The following is an 18,262-nucleotide window of genomic DNA, read 5'->3' as shown; positions in this document are numbered from 1 at the left end:
GAGAAACAGAGAGAGAGATACATCTGTTGGCTAACGTTGTGGGATGTGGGATGGAGACTTCATACTTCCCCCTTTCTCTGCCATTATCCCTTGCTTTTTTCCATTACCTCCACATGTCATATCATAGTAATTTATTTGTTGCTGGCCCCAGACAAAACTCAGCGACCAGGATGGGTTTTGAAGATAAATGTAGCCTGCTAGACAATCAAACAAAATATAAGTTCATAAATTTCTGAGGGTGAAAAGTAGAAAAGTTACCAAACTTTTCATTCTGAAGGGTCCAGAATGAAAGCTTCAGGAGAGCGCTGCCCACTGCTGGGTTCTCACGGCCTGGAAGGGTGCCTAGCACGGAGCAAGGCCCCCTGAGTATGTGCCTAGTGAACAAACAGAGAGACTTTGAGCAGATACACTTAGCTGGGTAGGAGTATGAAAATGTGCGTTATACATCCTTTCAAAACAAACGAATTGTGATTGGTGGATTTTGAGTTTATTATTTTCAACAAATGGTGAATTTGTAAGATTATGACAGAGGGAAACTTGGAAGTTTTCATCTTCCTGCAAAAATAGTTTGGAGCAAAAAAAAAAAAAAAAATGGTTGGGAGCCTCATAAAGAAAGTGGCCTTGATCCCAAAGTTACAGTACCTGGAATACTTCAGCATCTCTGAGATGTATGATTGGTTGTGGTTCATACATCTTTCCTGTGGTCTGCACAAGTTATTCAATCTCCCTGAGTCTCTGTTTCGTCATTTGTAAAATGGGAATATTAGCAGAACCTACCTGATGAAATTATCGTGAAGATTAAATCAGCTAAAGTACTTGGAACAGTGCCAAGTACATAGTAAGCTCTGTATGCTAATTGTCATCACCACCACCACCATCATCATCATCAGTATACTTCCCACGTTTGAGGTAACCTCTCTCAGGAACTCTCACATGATAATCAGCAATGTAAAATTGATTAAAATTTTTTAAAAACTGGGACTCCCAGGTGGCTCAGTGGTTGAGCATCTGCCTTTGGCTCAGGGCATGATCCTGGGGTCCCAGGATTGAGTTCCACGTTGGACTCCCCGAGGATAATCTGTTTCTCTCTCTGCCTCCTTCTGTGTGTTTCTCATGAATGAATAAATAAAATCTTTAAAAAAAGTTTTAACTTTCTGATGTGTATATTTGTATTTTTGTTTTCATAATAGGTTTATTAAGATACAATTCACATACTATAAAATTCACCCTTTTAAAGTTTATAATGTAATGGTTTTTAGTATATTCACAAAATTGTGTAACCATCACCACTATCTAATTTTAAAGTATTTCACCACTCCAAAAAGAATTTTAGAACACTTTCTTTCTCCCTTTCTTTTCTCTCTCCCTTCTTCCCTCCCTCTCTTCCTTTCTTCCCCATAGTCTCCACGTCTGCCCAATATGGGGCTTAAACTCATGACCCTGAGATCAAGAGTCACATGCTCTACCAACTGAGCCAGCCAGGCGCCCCAGAATTTTAGAACATTTTCATCACCCTCATACCATTACTAATCTCTCCCCTCTTCTTCTCTCCTCCTGGCAACCCACTCATCTCAGTCTGTCTTCATATATTTATTTATTCTGACCATTTCATATACATGGAATCATACAATGTATGATTGTACATACAATGTATCCTACAGCTTCTTTAATTTAACCTAATGTTTTCAAGGCTCATCCACATGCTAGCATGTTCTGCATGTTCTGTACTCCATTCCTTTGGTGAGTAAATAATATTCACTGTAGAGATATACTACATTTTGTTAATCCATTCATTATCACCACATTTGGATGCATATGGATTGTTATCATTGTCTTGGTTATTATGGATAATACTTCCACGACATTCATGTACAAGTTTGTGTGGATGTATGTTTTCATTTTTCTTTGGCATATAGCAAGGAGTGGAATTGCTAGGTCTTTTGGTAATTCTGTGTTTTAACATTTTTAAGGAACTACCAAAACTCTTTTTCAAAGTGTCTGCACCATTAAACAATCCCAGTAGCAAATATATGAGGGTTCTGATTTCTTTGTATCTTCTCCAACATTTGTTATATTCTGTCTTTTTTATTTTATTCATCCTAGTAGGCATGAAGTGATATCTCATTGTGGCTTTAATTTGCATTTCCCAGATGGCTAATGATGTTGAGCATCTTGTTATGAGCTTATTGGTCATTTTGTGTATCTTTGGAGACACATCCATTCAGATAGATCCTTTGACCATTTTTTGAGGTATTTTTGTTTTTATATTTGAATTATAGGAGTTACATGTTCTTTATACATTCTTCAACAACTCTCATCAAATATATGATTTGCAGATGTTTTCTTCCATTCTGTGGGGGTTTTTTTCTTTCAGTTTCTTGTTGGTATCATTTTAAGAACAAAAGTTTTTAATTTTGATAAAGTCCAGTTTATTTATTCATTTGGTCATTTGTACTTTTGGTGTTGTATCTCAGAAACCTCTGTCTAATCGAAAGCCAGGGAAGTTTACTTGTGTATTTTAAGAATTTTATAATTGTAGTTCTTATATTCAAGTCTATGATCCATATTGAAGTAATTTTGTATATAGTGTGAGAGGTAAGGATTCAAATCCATAATTTTGGGTTTAGACACCTAGTTTTTCCAGCACCATTTGTGGAAAACACTGTTCTTTCCCCCATTAAATTATCTTGGCAACCTTGTCAAAAACCAGTTGGGCAGAAGTCGAAGGGCTTATTTCTAGACTCTCAGTTCTGTTACATTGAGCCATGTTTGTCTTTATACCCATTGCCATACTGTCTTGACTACTTTACTTTTGTACTGAATTTTGAAATTGGGAAGTACGAATCCTCTAAGTTTATTCTTCAGTGTTATTTTGGTTGTTCTGGGTTCCTTGCATTTCCTTATGAATTTTAAGTTCAGTTTGTCAATTTTTGCAAACAAGGTAGCTAGGGTATTGATAGGAATCGTATTGAATCTGTACATTATCAGTTTGGGGAGTATTACCATCTTAAAGGTATTAGCTCTTCTGGTCCATGAACATGGGCATGGATGCCTTGTCATTTATTTAGATCTTCTTTAATTTCTTTTAGTGATGTCTACAGTTTTCAATGCACAAGCCTTGCACTTTTGTTAAATTTATCCTAAGTATTTCATTCTTTTTGGTGCTATTATAAATGGAGTTGTTTTTTAAATTTTATTTTCAGATTGTCCATTGCCATATATTTGGAGGGGTTTTTTGATTTTTATTTTTTTGTGATAAAACTTACACAACATAAAAGTTAACCATTTTAACCACTCTTAAGTGTACAGTTTACTGGCAAGAAGTAGTCCAAGTGTTGTGTAATGATCACCACTATCTATTTTGAGAACTTTTTCATCATTCCAAACAGAAACTCTGTACCCTTCAGACAATAACTCCACCTTCCCCTTCCCTCCGGCCCATAGTGACCTCTACTGTGTCTGTCTCTGTGAATTTGCCTGTTCAACATACCTTATAGTAGTAGGCTCATATCTATTTTCCTTTGTGTCTGGCTTATTTTACTTAGCATAGTATTTTCAGAGTTCATCATGTTGTAGCATGTATCAAAATTCCAGTCATTTTTGTATATACAATACTCAATTGTATGTACATACCACGTTTTGTTTCTACATTTATCTGTAGGTGGATATTTGTGTTGTTTCCACCTTTGGCTATTGGCAATAAAGCTGCTGATAACAGTATCTGTTCAAGTCCCGGCTCTCAGTTCTTTTGGGCATGTACTTGGCAGTGGAATTGCTAGATCATATGGTAATTCTGCATTTAACTTTTTGTGGAACAGCCAAACTGTTTTCTATAGCAGCTGCACCATTTTATATTCCTACCAGCAATGCATGAGAGTTCCAGTTTTTCTGTATCCTCACCAACACTTGTTATTTCCCATTTTTAAAAAAATAATGGTCATCTTGATGTGGTATTTGTTTTTAATTAAAATTATACTGCATCTACCAGTTCTTTTAGTGGTAGGATGCCTCATCTCTCAGATACATACAGAGCATATTTCATTTTAAAAATCAAGGAAAATGGTGTATTTTCTCTGTTCATTATTAGTTTTGTTTTCTCCTTGTAATCGTAATTTCTATAATACTGGAGTTGAAGATAAACAATTAAATAAAAGCTGGGTATTTAGAAGAAGAATATTAAATATATATATGTATCATGTTAAACCTTAGAAAATATAACTCTTCCTATCTTTTCCATGATGTCAAAGACAACGGATACCACTGTTAGGACCTTACCAGACAAGGGTGAAGAGATCAACAGATATTTCTTGAACCCTTCTTTATTGTCACCGGATTGTTCACCAGCAGCCTTGAAAAAGAAAACAGAAGACATGAGTGACCTCCCGTCTGAGAGCCAAAGAAGCATACCGCTCGCTGTGACTGACGCTTTAGAGCACATTATGGAACAACTCAATGTTTTGACACAGGTGGGCTAGCATGCTTTGTACTTAGGGGTAAGTTATACAGAATAGTCCTGGCTACAGCAGGTTGCAGAACTAGCAGAGCTCAGGGTGGCAATCAGTACAGCAGGGCATGCTCGGCTGAGCTGCCATCAGAAGATCTCGCACAGGTAAGGTCAGAGCCCATGTGTACATATGCATGTGTGCATTGACACGCACTCATGCACACGTGCGCACCTGCCATTGTGCCCTACCTGCCATCTGGAGGCCAGAAGGAACAGTGGAGACTAGGAATGATAGCAGTGGTACTCCATGCTATAAATGTCTCTGATTCTGCTCAATAATGTTTTACCCGAAGATTTTTGATGTCTCATGTTCAGATTAGGACACTATCAAAGAAATCTTTAGGGCCATGAGAGAAATGATTAATACATTTGGTTAGTATGAAATTTTGACAATGTGTATAGTTCTTCACAGTGAAAATATTCTCACCATCTAGGATATAGCTTTCCTCATTCCAAAGCTGTGTTATGTGGATGTCGTGCTCTTCTGGAGGTGATGGTTTTTGCATACCTGTTTTAGAATGTTACCTCATCCTTTGATACCATTTTACCTTCGCAAAGAAGGCATACTGTGGATTTTTATATACCAAAGGTCTTCCAACCATTGGTCAGTAGATATAGATGTCATTTAAGGGAAGTGTTGCATTGAAATGGATACATCAAAGGTTTCTCCTCCAGCTCTGCTGATTCAGTGTTTTCCCTGAAGAAGTCTTATTGCTCCTCTGATCTATAGAATGAGGTTGCCAATATTTGCCAGAGCAGACCCTGTTACGAGTTATACAGAGAGGCTATAATGTGAGCTAGAGAGATGTTAGTTACTTTTCTAGAATACTTATTTCAAGTTGAAATCGCTCTTATATAGAAACCGTCTCATTCTGTTCTCAAGACTGGCCGTATATTATAATCACCTGGTTATAAAACATACAGACATAGATGGCCAGTTCTCATCTCCAGAAGATCCATTGCCATTGGTCTGGGGTAAGGCCCTGTCATTTGTCTTTTTAAGCACCCCATATGATTCTGTTTTACAGCCAAGGTTTAGAGCCACTAATTAAATGAATACTAAAACCATAGATGACATCTCAGGGCCTTTCAAAGCAAGGGGATGTATATGGGTTTGGGGTCCTGACAGATTGTGGGAAAGAGCCATGTGAGAACTTAGAGTCATCACAGGATTTATTTAATGAAAATCAGTAAAATCACTAACTTTCACTTTGCAGTATTGTGCTAGGGGTGACCCTCTCTGTATTTATCAGATATGCCTTCCCTTTAAAGGCAGCTTCCCTTTTGGCCTCATGCCAAAGTTGGCTTTGGTTGACTTATTTCCCATATCGCCATGACTTCTTCACATACACTGTCAAATTCAATGTCAGTTCCTTCTTAGAGCCTCTCCCGAGTGAATCTTTCCATTCTCTATTCAGCCTCATGACCCATCTTTCCTTCTTACCTGATTCAAGGTTGAATGAGTAGTTTAAGATTTACTAAATGTCTCTTAAGATTTTTTATTTTTAATTTTTAAAAACTGGCTTTCTTTTATAATTGAAGAGGTTAAAGCAAGCACAACACACTTGCAAAATAGAAACAGTGCCTCTGTGGGCAAATAGCAAGTAAAATAAACATGTTTTGATTCACTTTAATTCCAGATGACTGAACATCTCTTGACTCAGTTGCAGTGTTTATAACTTATTTGCACTGAACTATAATCAGAAATAAAATAAAATTACATTTTATATGGTAGATAAATTGAGTTACCCAGTCTTAAAGGTGTTGATAATATACACACCAACAGCCTTAGCATGTGGAATTGTGATAATACATGTATATGGCAAAATGCTTGGCCCATAAAGCTAACTGAGAAATAGTAGAAAATATTATCAACGTACTTTTTAATTAGTCAAAATCTATAGTATAGAATATGAAAGCAGAAGCAATTAAATAATAATATTTTAAAAATTGTTTACCTTCAGACAGCCATAGGGAATCAGTTTATTATCTTGAAACTTGTGGACTAAAATAACGAGGCATTTATCTTGCCTTTCCTCTATGAATTCCACCACTGGATAACCAAGCTTAACGCCTAGATCTACTCATTCTTGAGGACTATAAATGATGGTATTCTAATTCCATCATTTAAAAAACTTATTAGTTGGGATAATTTATAAATAAGAGACACTTTCCTCAACTGCTTGGTTATCCAACGTCAAGAGAAAAGAAATGATCAAACCTTATTAACATGCCTTCTAGTGAAATAGACCACTACCTGTAGTCTTAACTATAGGTCTTAGTAGAGTTATAGTCTTACAGATCTAATCTGAGTCAAATCAAGCCTTTGAATCCAGCTGCCAATTTATAGAAAATAAGAGACCAGAACAGACTGACCTGCACCCTTAGCATGCTGTTCTTACAATTCAGTCTAGTGAAAACTCTACAGACAAACTCTACTCTAAATGGCCTGAGTCTGTCAACAGTTAAGAAAGAGAGGATAAGAGGCTATAAAGTAAAAGGGACTTTAAATGACATATCAAACTTTGAAAATGGACGAGACAAAATTATGGTCTCTAAGAATGTACACTTGAAAGATAAAACCATAAAGAAATTCAAGAGAGCGATTACTCTAATTGGTGGGATAGTGGCGATTGTCAGGGGAGGGCAGGAGTAGGGATTCTGAGAGGCCCTTGGAAAGAAGTCTAGGGGTGCTGGCACAGTTCTAGTTCTTGACCTTGGATGCCAGTTATAAAGGGATTTTTCTCTTCAGGATTCATTCAGGGACATGTGTTTTGTGCAGCTTCCTGAATCCATTTTATTCTATAATAAAAAGTTTAAAAGAAATCTAAGAGATCAAAGATGAAGTGGTCAACATCACAAAAAATTAGATTTGCCAGATTTAAAGTAGTACTCGTGTGTGTGTGTGTGTGTGTGTGTGTGAGATTACATGCTCATTTATTAGCCAAAGGAGTTAGAAGAGCTAAGATTCATCAAGTCCTGTGTGCTGGGCACTCATATAAAGTGTTTTACGTGCATTACTTCATTCAGTCTTCCTAACATCCCTGTGAGGTGCTGTGATTATCTTCAAGGTTTGAGATGCCGGTCATTATAATATTTTCGAAGTAAACTAGGTGTCCAGCTGGTATAGATAGGGTGCACCATGGATTGATTGTGACAGTGATCACTGATGACATACAAGTAACACCTGGGCTGGCCATGTGGCATTCCAACCCTCCCCACTCCCCACACTGCTGTGTAGCGTGCAGGACTCATTGAATGCTTCCTGTGGCCTCTTCCCTGACGTTGGTGCTTCAGGAGATCAGACAAGAATTGTCTACAGAGGCCTCGTTTTTTACTGTTTTCTCACCAAAGGCATCAGTTTTTATCTTCTCCTCACATTTCCTGATAGTACCTTTGGCCAATTGTAGGGCCCAGAAGCAGGACAAGTTCTGGGGCTAATTTTTGAGTCCCTTCCTGGCAGAGGGGTGGAGGTTCCCGTTCCTAAAAGGATCTCCTATGCAGAGATGACCATCATTGTCCTCACCATCAGGTCACCAGGCATTGATTATTTTGTCCTCCTTTTGCAGACTGTTTCAATCTTGGAGCAGCGACTGACATTGACAGAGGATAAGCTGAAAGACTGCCTTGAAAATCAGCAAAGGCTATTCAACGTTATCCAACAGAAAAGTTAACCAGAAAAGTGTGAGCAGATGTTAAATGAACACACGCACATATGCTCAGGAAGGTAGGACACGATGCTTCATGCAACACAACCATGTACTCATTATCATGGCATTTCTTAAAAGGGTGAGCCACAGAACAAAAGACAGAAAAGGCATGATTAATGACTAATTTAAACACACAAATCAATGTCAAGGAGAATTCAAATCATTACCATTTACAATTGCAGTAATAAAGTGGTAAGTATTCACATGGCTCTATATTTTCCCCCATATTATTGTAAATGCCAGTTTTTGTTTATAGACCAAATCCTGCCAGGAAAGGAAGCAAATCTCTGAATTTCATTGTTAAATTATTTTCAACTGATCACATTCAGGCAATTCCTTAAAGCAATGGATGTATTTCTTTCATGAAAAACGTCCTTGGGGTGAAGTAATGCTGTTAACCCTAAAACAGCATCCTGTATGCAGGGACCAAGTTAGCAGCCTGACTCATGTTAATGTCAGCTCAAAAAAAAATTTTTTTTATTCTTTCTTAACAATGCCCTGTTATGATGATCTTATAAAATTCCCAAAGCACAGAATTTCCACAGCAAGAATACACTTATTTTAATTAACAACAGCATATATGTGACACAGGGCATTGGGTTTTTACTTAATTTATGGTGTACATGGCTTATCCTTTGCCCAGCCTGAAAGAAAATGAAGAGCTAGAGATGCGTAAAGTGCACGTCTTTCCTCTCGTGGATGAGTGCACTTACTGATTTGGGTTGTGTCCAGACTTATGACCCCAGGTTCCAAAAGGGCGCTAGTGGGATTTCAGTATGCTCTGATGCTTGAATGATGCAGCCGTGATATTTACACACACACACATACACGTATGTCCACGTGCTTCAGAAATGTTGTTGCTTAGGGTGATTTTGGTGGCTGAGTAATAAGTACCTATAATAGTCGCATCATTGTCTTCCTGTTTTTTTAAAATGAAAATGAATTGTGATTTGAAACAAAATGGAAATGAGTCTAGCATTCCAAAAAATGCTAAGGATGGTTGGTTACAACTTAAGAATTTTGTTTTACCTAAAAAATAATAGTAATAAATAAAGAAGAGATTAAATTGAAGAAAAACAAATTAATGTTAGCTTGTTTTTCTGTTAACCTAAATCAAGAACAAAGAAGGTGGGAGAGGGCTGTTCACATTTATGCTGTCTGTAGGTAAAATGGGGAAATGCCATCCATGTTTTGAAAAAAGAAGAAAAAGTCAAGTCCTATTTATGTGGGAGTCTGTATTTATAAATTTTTCCCAAGCAATTTCAATCATATCTATACAGTGGTCTTGTGTTTTTTTTTTTTATTTAATCACTTCATTGTGTGTTTTAAGTGCCTTTTTGTATCCTACTAGTTGTGAACTTCTAGACGTTTTCAAGAGTTTATAAAGACTAAGTGGCATTGTATTTTTATAGCCTCATTCAAAAGACTAAGAAATGAAATGTCATACTGATTTTTGTTTACAATGTCTCAAGCTTCAAACAATAAAGGCAAAATTTTACCTTTAAGAAAGTTGTTCTTTTCTTTTTAAGTGGTTAAAACCTTGAAACACTAAACCTCTTCTCCAGCGTAGTCCCCTGCGCACTAGCCTTGTACTGGAGCATTTGTCAGAGTTTCCTGGGCCCTATCCCCCGACTGCGGGCCCCCCAGGCTGGCGGGGCCCCATCATCTGCGTCTCTAGCAAGTTCGCAGGTGCTGAAGGTGCTTGTTGGCCCACGGCCTACGCTCTGGAAACTGGTGCCAGGGCTAAGCCACTCCTTACTACGTGGTATCCCCCGTATTTTTACAGGCATCACAGACTGTATGGTGTCCTGGCAGGTGCCCAGGCTGAAGACCTTTCTCCCACGCCTCCCATCCCTCCATTCCTTCAGCAGAGGTGGTCCGGATGGAGGAAATGCCTGATCCCCTCTCACTGCCTCTGCCGCCTACCTCCCTGGGCCCAGGCCACCATTGTCCCTTACCCGGATGGCCACAAGTGCCCCCCAGCTAGCTGGCCTGCCTGGTGGCCTTGCATCGTTGGCTAGAGCGGTCACTGAAAAGCAAGCTTACACATGTGCCTCTTCTGCTCAGAACTTTCCAGGGCTTCCCATCCTTCTCAGCAGCATAAAAGCTCAAGCCTTGACAGTAGTAATGTGAGCCCTACCCCTCCTGTGGACCTCCTCTCCCCTCCGCCTTGGGTCACCCTCACTCACGGCCCCCTGGCCATACTGGACTCTTTGCCTTCCTTTGAAAAAGCAAAACAGCTCCTGCCTGAGGGCTTTTGTGTTTGCCATTCCCTGGGCCTGCAACTCTCTCTCCCCAGTCCTCATAACATTCCAGCCCTGCTCACAGGTTGCCTCTCAAAGACTCTTTTTTTTTTAAGATTTTATTCTTAAGTAATCTCCACACCCAACACGGGGCTTGAACCCATGACCCCACGATCAAGAGTCACGGACTGAGCCAGCCCGGCACCCCTGCAGGTTGCCTTTTCAGAGGTGCCCTCCCTGACCGCCAGGATGAAATCCCTCACTTTGATTCATTCCCTGCATGCCTCTAGTCCAACGCGACACAGTTGTAATTCTACTTCTTCCCCTGTGGCTCTACCTTCTCAAAAGGCCAGTGCTGTCATCTTTCGATTTCCCCGCCAAACACATCGCCTTATTCATAGGAGCTTAGCAGCTACTTGTTGAGCAAATGAGCATTTTCATTTATTCAAGTGTCTTAAATATATTTGGTTTTCAATCCACTGCCAGCCATCAGTTAAAAGGAGGCCAAGCGGACTGGAAGAAATAGCATAGGTAAAAATTTAGAGGCTCGATGTTTGTGGCAGAGTGGGCATTGCTCTGACTTGCTATTTGTTGTAAACTCACTAGTTACATGCACAGTCTTTTTTTTTTTTTTTTCTTTTTAAAGACTTTTAAAAAAAAAGATTTGAGAGAGAAAGAGATTTAGAAAGAATATGAGTGGTGGAGTTGGGGGTGGTGGTGGTGAGGAGTCAGAGGGAGAGGGAGAAGCAGACTCCCCTCTGAGCAGGGAGCCTGATACGGGGTTTGATCTCAGAACCTCAGGATCATGACCTGAGCTGAAGGCAGACACTGAACTGCCTGACCTCCCCGCCCCCCCCCCCCAGGCGTCCCACATGCACAGTCTTTGAAGCTGGAAAGACCTGGGTGCACATTCCGGCTTTGTTCTTTTCTAGCATTGTGACCTTTAGGAAAGATCTTCCCAAAGCTTAGTTGCCTTACCTCTAAAAAGTGAAAATAATAATTGAATTATGTTTGTGAAATGATTAGCACAGGAGCTTCACAGAGCTAAATGCTCAACAAATGGTAGATATTACTGCTATTTATTAATCATTTTGTTTCCCTGGCCTGCATTTCCAAATAATATGATTTCAACTATAACTGTGGGAAGGATACAGGTAGTAAGTGGTCATGAATGAATGCACGATATTTAATCCAAAATTAGTATTTTTTTTTTAATTAAAAGCACAACAAAAAGAATAAATAAGGAAAAGAAACTAGCGTTCCATACACAGGAAACCTCAAGGTTCAGGCCAAAAGCCATCCTCTGAGCAACTTCAGAGGAATTCAGCCTGAGAATACAAATGCCATAATTATCCTAAATAGAGGCAGAGCAGAAATGAGAAGTGGGAGACGGGCCTGGAATGTGAACATGTGAACCGAGTTAAGTGCCAGTCAGACAAAGACTTACCCGGAACTCATACTATCCTCGCCCTTTGACATTTGGAGAACAAGCATCATTTGCTTGCTGCCTTTTCTTTAAAGACAAAGCGATCCAGATCCTCACTTAGCATTTCATTCACGAGGGGCCAACTTGGTCTGTTGTTCCCAAGATGAATTCTGTGCATCTAAGAGGATTGAAAGATAAGCCCTCTGTCCCTGAGTAGAAATACTTGGCTGCCGAGAGAAAGAAATGATTCCAGCATTTGGAGGTCATTGACAGATAGTCATGTTCAACTCATGGGCAAATTCACTAAGACGTGTGTGGATGGGTCTGTAACAGATATGTGAGTGGAATTATATCTTCAATACATTCATATTCCACTGTGGCTTATTCAGTATTTTTGCCGTAGCAAGTCATGTGGTTTTAGACTTCATGCACCAGAGGATTTATGAATGTACATCGAATCTAGGAACACGGTGTGATTGCCAGGTTGTCCTCCCTAAGCCCCAACTCTGACTCTCGGTCAGGTAACACAATGGCAGCGTGGGCTTACTAGGAAATAGATCAGCGGCTTGCCAAGAGGCAGAGGTTAATGGGGGTGAAGAGGGTGTGAGTATCTACTTTTTTTCTTTGCAAAATAACAAAAATTGCTTTTTCTTTTGGGCCAAATCTCAAACATGTTCCTAATAAAAATAAAGGCTCTGCTTTGAGATTCTTCTCATAAATAAAGTAGATTTCACAACAAAAGCAGTAGGAGAAATAGCTCACTCATCTAAAATTTCTAAACCTATAAAGCAAAAAGTACATGAGGGGAAAAAATTGGCAGAAATGCAACACAAATAATTGAGAATATCAACAGCTCAGAAGCAGAATTGTATTAATCCATGACATAGTATTACACAAAACTAATAAAGCAGACTTAGCATAGCTACAAAGAACTACATGGAGATATAAGCAAATTTTCTTTTTTGTCTAAGTGTATTTTGTGCATGTTCTGGATTACATGGTAAGTTGCAATACTATATTCCGTATATCCAGAGAGCAAATCGTAAAATTAGAACTAACAAGATAAAATGCCCAATCACACAGTAAAATACGAAAATGAAAATGAAAACTTACACTCCTCAATAATATTTGGGCCAAGTGAGAAACCCCAAAATGTAGTGAAGCATATTTTTAAATGCAACTAGAAATGCAATCTATCAGATTTGATGGGATACCACCGAAACAATGAAAGTATGAGCCAAGTATCTTCCTAAAAATGTACGAAGTGGTCATAACAGGTGAAAGGAAAGCATAACAAAGTTCAAATAAAAAATGTGGAAAATAGTTGGCTCTTTGAAAATTTTAAAGCTACCCAAAAGGAGAAGAAAACTTGTTTTAGTTCAAAAGTAATTAATAAAACGATGGCTAACTTAGAATTTGGCCATTTGGGTTACCATGAACATTTGTAAAGTAAATGTCAGCCACTAATCGGAGTGGGGAAATTGGGGGAAACAAATGTAATAGATACGTGAGTTATGTAATTGTTGATTTCAAGATTTTTTTCATGGCTCTGGAGTGGCAGTATGTGTGTACTTTTTATGTTGCCTCGTGTTGGCGGGAGGTGGGGATGTCAGGCTGGCATTAGTGTAGCTGCTTTGACACAGATCCTTTTCTCCACTGTTGTACTCTAATCCTTCTAGACCCCTGGTTTGGCATAAAAAGTGTGGCTAGGACAAACTTGAAGAGCAGGACACTGGCCTTCTGTGAGCCAAAGAGTATTTTAACAAGGATTTCTCTTTCCTCACATTCTTTGTACAGATGTATCAAGAAAATTAATCATCTGCTTCTTTCTAACCTTTCTTCCTTTTAGTGACTCAAAACCATGACCTGACAGGAGGAGAATGGCCCTGATGATTTTTAAATATCTATCACAAAATGATTTTGTGTTAACGAAAGAATACCTGTTAAAACAACAAAAAATAATAAACTTTCAAAAAAATACAAAGGAAAAAAAAAAAAAGCAGCAGGTCATCACTTTGGAATGAGACACCTCTGTGTGTGCCCAAGATTTTCCTGTGGCCCAGAGAAAGGACAGCGAGAAACTCCCAATGGCAGGGACCAAGAGCTCTCTGCTGGGTCGGAGGGAGGAGGTCCAAGACTAGGGTAAAGGGCTTCTTGGCTGGTAGGTCGACTCCAGGATACCTTTGCGTCTCATAATTCTAATGAAACACTATCGCCACCTTAGGTTGTTTCCTCTGCTTAATCCCCGAAGGAAATCCCTTTGCTTTTCAGAGATAAAAAGTTAGTAGTAGAACAAAGAGAAAGTCAGGGGAAGCGCCTGGGCTTTTTGCTATAGAATTTCACGGAAGCCTTTCCAGGCCCCACGGATAGACCCCAAGGGCTGTACTGTTTATTCCTACACCTGGATTGAATATCAAGGTCTCTGAGAAGATGAATCATTTAGAAACCTGACGTTCTTGTAGGTTTGTTGCTTTTTCAGAACTCACTTAATAACAACTGTGTCAAAGGCAAAAAAAAAAAAAAAAATCACATAAAAAGTTCAAAGTCGTTAAATCCTCTTTCTGCACTGCTTTCAGGGAGTGAGAGCCAGAACTGCCAAGTGCCGGGGCTCCCGGTCCCTGTGATGTTGCTCGTTCCTTCTTCCTCTGAAAGGGAGAGATTAAAGGCCCAACGTGAGGGGCGAAAGGAGAACAGGCTGCTTGAGGTGGCAGTTTTTACACCAGGGAACACCTGTCTGAGACTTTCAGCATCCTCCTTTCTAATTTCTCCTGAAACTGCGTGAGTCAGGCCAGAGACGCCGGATGTGGTTTTGGACCAGGTGGGATCGTGAAAAATACACATAAAAGGAGTTGTGGCCAAAGAGGGTCCTGACTCTTTGTTCCCAATGCTGTGGATATTCAAGAGAGCATCTGTACGCTCAGGGGCCTGGGAATCAGCAGTGGGAAGTCCTATGGGGCCGATGTAAGAAACCTGGGCCCATAACATCCTATGGGCCAGACTATATTTATTCACCGGCAGCACAAGCATTTGATGTTTTAGGCTTATGTAATAATCCAGTTGCTAAAAAAAAAAAAAAAAAAAAAAAAAAAAAAATAATCCAGTTGCTGTAGAGCCAAGTGTCTAAATGCAGCTCCTCATAACCTCCAAAGACACCCTTTTCCCTGGTGTTGCTCAAGTTGGCTGCCGGGTCAGCTGGAGTCCCAACTGGCTCTGGGCACACACGTTTTGTTCCCCGTCTGTGGTATTTCCAAGTAGGTGCTGACACTTAAAGATGAAACAATGGCTCGTGAAAATCCAGGTTTCTGGGTTCTGATCGGAAACGGGAAGACCTGGCACTGTATTCGTGTCCTTTATTCTGTGTTGTGTGTTATGTTATGATAAATACGGGGCATCCAGTGTCCCCTGGCAGCACCTTCCAGCTCACCTGTCTGCCGGTCTTCTGCTGCCCTGTTGAGTCAGTGTCTGAACAAGGCGGCTTGTGCATCTAAAGGCTCAGCTCTCACGAGCTTGCAGACTCGGAAATGATAGAACTAAGGAAGCAGAGCTCTTCATCCTGAGGAAATGGGCATGCAGTGGTGCTAAATGGGTGCGGGGACCCAGGCCACAGCCCGGCCCCTCCACTCCTGAGTCAGCCCTTTTGCCACGTTCTGTGCTGCCTCCTTCACTTTATATTTTATTTCAAGACAGTCAATATATTTCAAAAACCATCAAGCTCTAAAATAATCGTATGTTATGTGGAAAAAAAAAAAAAAGGAAAATCATACTCTGTGCAATAGGATGAGAGCAGAATCAAAGGGGCCTTAGGAAATTTCTTCTATTTTCCAGACTTTCTTTAATAATTATGTATTAACTTCTATAACAAAACAAAATTCTATTTTATTTATTTATTTATTTATTTTCAAAATTCTATTTTAAAGCATCCTAAGCACGTTGAAGCAGATGCATGGCCTGGTTATGACAAGCCCACTTCCCTTTGCCAAATACTCACTTCCTTGCTTCCGTTACAGCTCAGATTGGCCAAGTGCCTCTGCTCTGACTAATGAGATGGAAGGGGACGTCTTCGAGTGGATCAAGACTTTCAGGACTTTCAGTCTTTAACATAATTATGTGAAAATTGTAAGCAAGGGGCACCTGGGTGGCTCAGCAGTTAGGCATCTGCCTTCAGCTCAGGGCGTGATCCTGGGGTCCTGGGATCGAATCCCCCATGGGGCTCCCACAGGGAGCCTGCTTCTCCCTCTGCCTGTGTCTCTGCCTCTCTCTCTCTGTGTCTCTAATGAATAAATAAAATCTTAAAAAATAATGTTAAGCAAAATTCTGGAGGCAGAATTATAGATTCTAACCTCAGGGGTGGGGTAGTAGGAACAGACCCCCAAACTCAGTTTTAGATACCCCAGTAAACAATGGTCTATGGTGTATGTAATCATTAGGTTTTCTATTACTCGCAGCCAAAAAAGCGGGTACACATAAGAACCTTTACATTTTCTTTCAGATAATCAATTTAAACACATTATCTGAAGTTCAGATTCTTTTTCACGTCCTTTCCTAATACTACCTAAGTAAATTGAAATGAGAGCCGATACTTTCGATCATCTCATCCAATGAGAGGGGGTAGTCAGGAGATGACTAGAAGGCTCCACACCATATTCCCTTTATTTATTTATTTATTTTAAAGATTTATTTGTTTATTTTTATTTATGATAGACACTGAGAGAGAGAGAAAGAGGCAGAGACACAGGAGGAGGGAGAAGCAGGCTCCATGCCGGGAGCCCGACGTGGGACTCGAACCCGGGACTCCAGGATCGCGCCCCGGGCCAAAGGCAGGCGCCAAACTGCTGAGCCACCCAGGGATCCCCCATATTCCCTTTAAAAGCATGCCATAATCATCCATTTTAATTCAGTTCACAGGTTTGGTTCTAATAATCCTTCGGTTTCATGTTGCTGATTGATCACATAGGGAGGTCTTTCCACTGATCATCCCCAAAATGGAAAGAAGTGCACATTTGATTCTATACAAACATTCTGCTCATGCTAGAGACACACAGGGCCACTTAGGATGGGTTACCATTTGATCTGCTTCATTTATGATGCTGGCTATTAGAGGTGGGGGAGGGCGCCTAAGAAATTTAGAGAGGAGAGAGGGGATAGAGAGAGGCCAAGAACCAGAAGAAATTGGAAGCCATTTCATAACGATGGCTTAAATGTCTGGAGATCTTTATCTTGAAGCAGAGAAGACTTAGAAGATGTGAGAACTCTTAAATTCTGTGGGTTCAAGGCTTAGAGATTCATTTAGTTTATTTTAGGTTATGCAGAAATTTTAGAAAACTCTATGTGAAAATGAAGAATCTCAATTACAATGCGGGCATTATGGCAACCTGGGAAGAGTCACAGTCAGGTTTGTCAGGAAAGAGAGGAATTGTGGTCTGGCCAGGCCTAACTGAGCCTAGACCTTAGATCTGGTGCAGGATACGAGCCGTGCCGATAGAGCCCATCACAGTTCCAGGTAACCTGTCATACCAGACCCCCAGCAACAGAACTCCGATTCTGGGGCTTCGTCACTAACATGTCCTGGCTATTTTTGTTTTGTCGCTGCTTTGTTGATGTTACCATTTGATTGATCTCTCCCCGTTTTTCTAGTCCAAATGCTTGAGAGAAACAGTTCCATTGATGAATTAAATCATCACCATCCCTAGGGAGCCAAATACTTACTCGAGGCTTCCCATAGGCCAGGGATCAGCCCATAGGTCGCCCAGAATGATCGCCCACACGGAACATGGCCACTTGGGTACAAGGAAGCGTGTTGCTTCCCTTGGCTGGGAGTGGTGGACACGGCAGGCCACCTGCTCAAGCATGAGATTCCGTTATAGGAAATGACAGGCTCCAGGTATAAGCTTGCCACATAGGAACACTGGGCATTTATTATTATTTTTTAAGATTTTATTTAAGAACAGGTTTGGTTCTAACAATCCTTAGGTTTCATGTTGCTGATCGATTAAAATATAAAAGATTTTATATTAAAAAAAATAAATAAAAAAATAAAAGATTTTATATTTTAAGAATTTATTTATTCATGAGAGACACAGAGAGGCAGAGACATAGGGAGAAGGAGAAGCAGGCTCCCTATGGGGAGCCTGATACGGGACCTGTTCCCAGGACCCCGGGATCACGACCTGAGCCAAAGGCCGACACTCAACCACTGAGTCGCCCGGGTGCCTCAACACTGGGCATTTTAAAAATTATTTCAGAAGGTAGAAGGAGCTAGAAACTACAGAAAGGTAGAGCTAAACCAGATCTGAGGAACACTGTCAGTGCTATCTGAAAGCAAAATGGACTTCCTCGAGCAATAGAGAGGAGCTCCTTCCTGGCGATGTCTTAGAGAAAG

At 40.1% G+C, this 18,262-nt stretch overlaps 1 protein-coding gene across 2 annotated transcripts in view; it reads left to right on the top strand.

Annotated features, from left to right (window-relative positions):
• Nucleotides 1-9,280, top strand: part of POC1B (POC1 centriolar protein B) — a 92,693-nt gene extending 83,413 nt beyond the window's left edge. For both annotated transcript variants that reach the window (XM_025439436.3, XM_035699309.2), the window contains 2 exons: nucleotides 4,248-4,466; nucleotides 8,074-9,280. In XM_025439436.3, the coding sequence (XP_025295221.3) occupies nucleotides 4,248-4,466; nucleotides 8,074-8,178 (324 nt within the window). In that variant the 3' untranslated portion in view covers nucleotides 8,179-9,280. The remainder of the gene's footprint in view (nucleotides 1-4,247; nucleotides 4,467-8,073) is intronic.
• Nucleotides 9,281-18,262: the final 8,982 nt, after the last annotated feature.

The sequence above is a fragment of the Canis lupus genome, chromosome 15 (assembly GCF_003254725.2).
Source record: "Canis lupus dingo isolate Sandy chromosome 15, ASM325472v2, whole genome shotgun sequence".
Lineage (NCBI taxonomy): Eukaryota > Metazoa > Chordata > Mammalia > Carnivora > Canidae > Canis > Canis lupus.
Note: the sequence above shows the minus strand (reverse complement) of the source record. Positions and strands in the feature narration are given on the sequence as shown.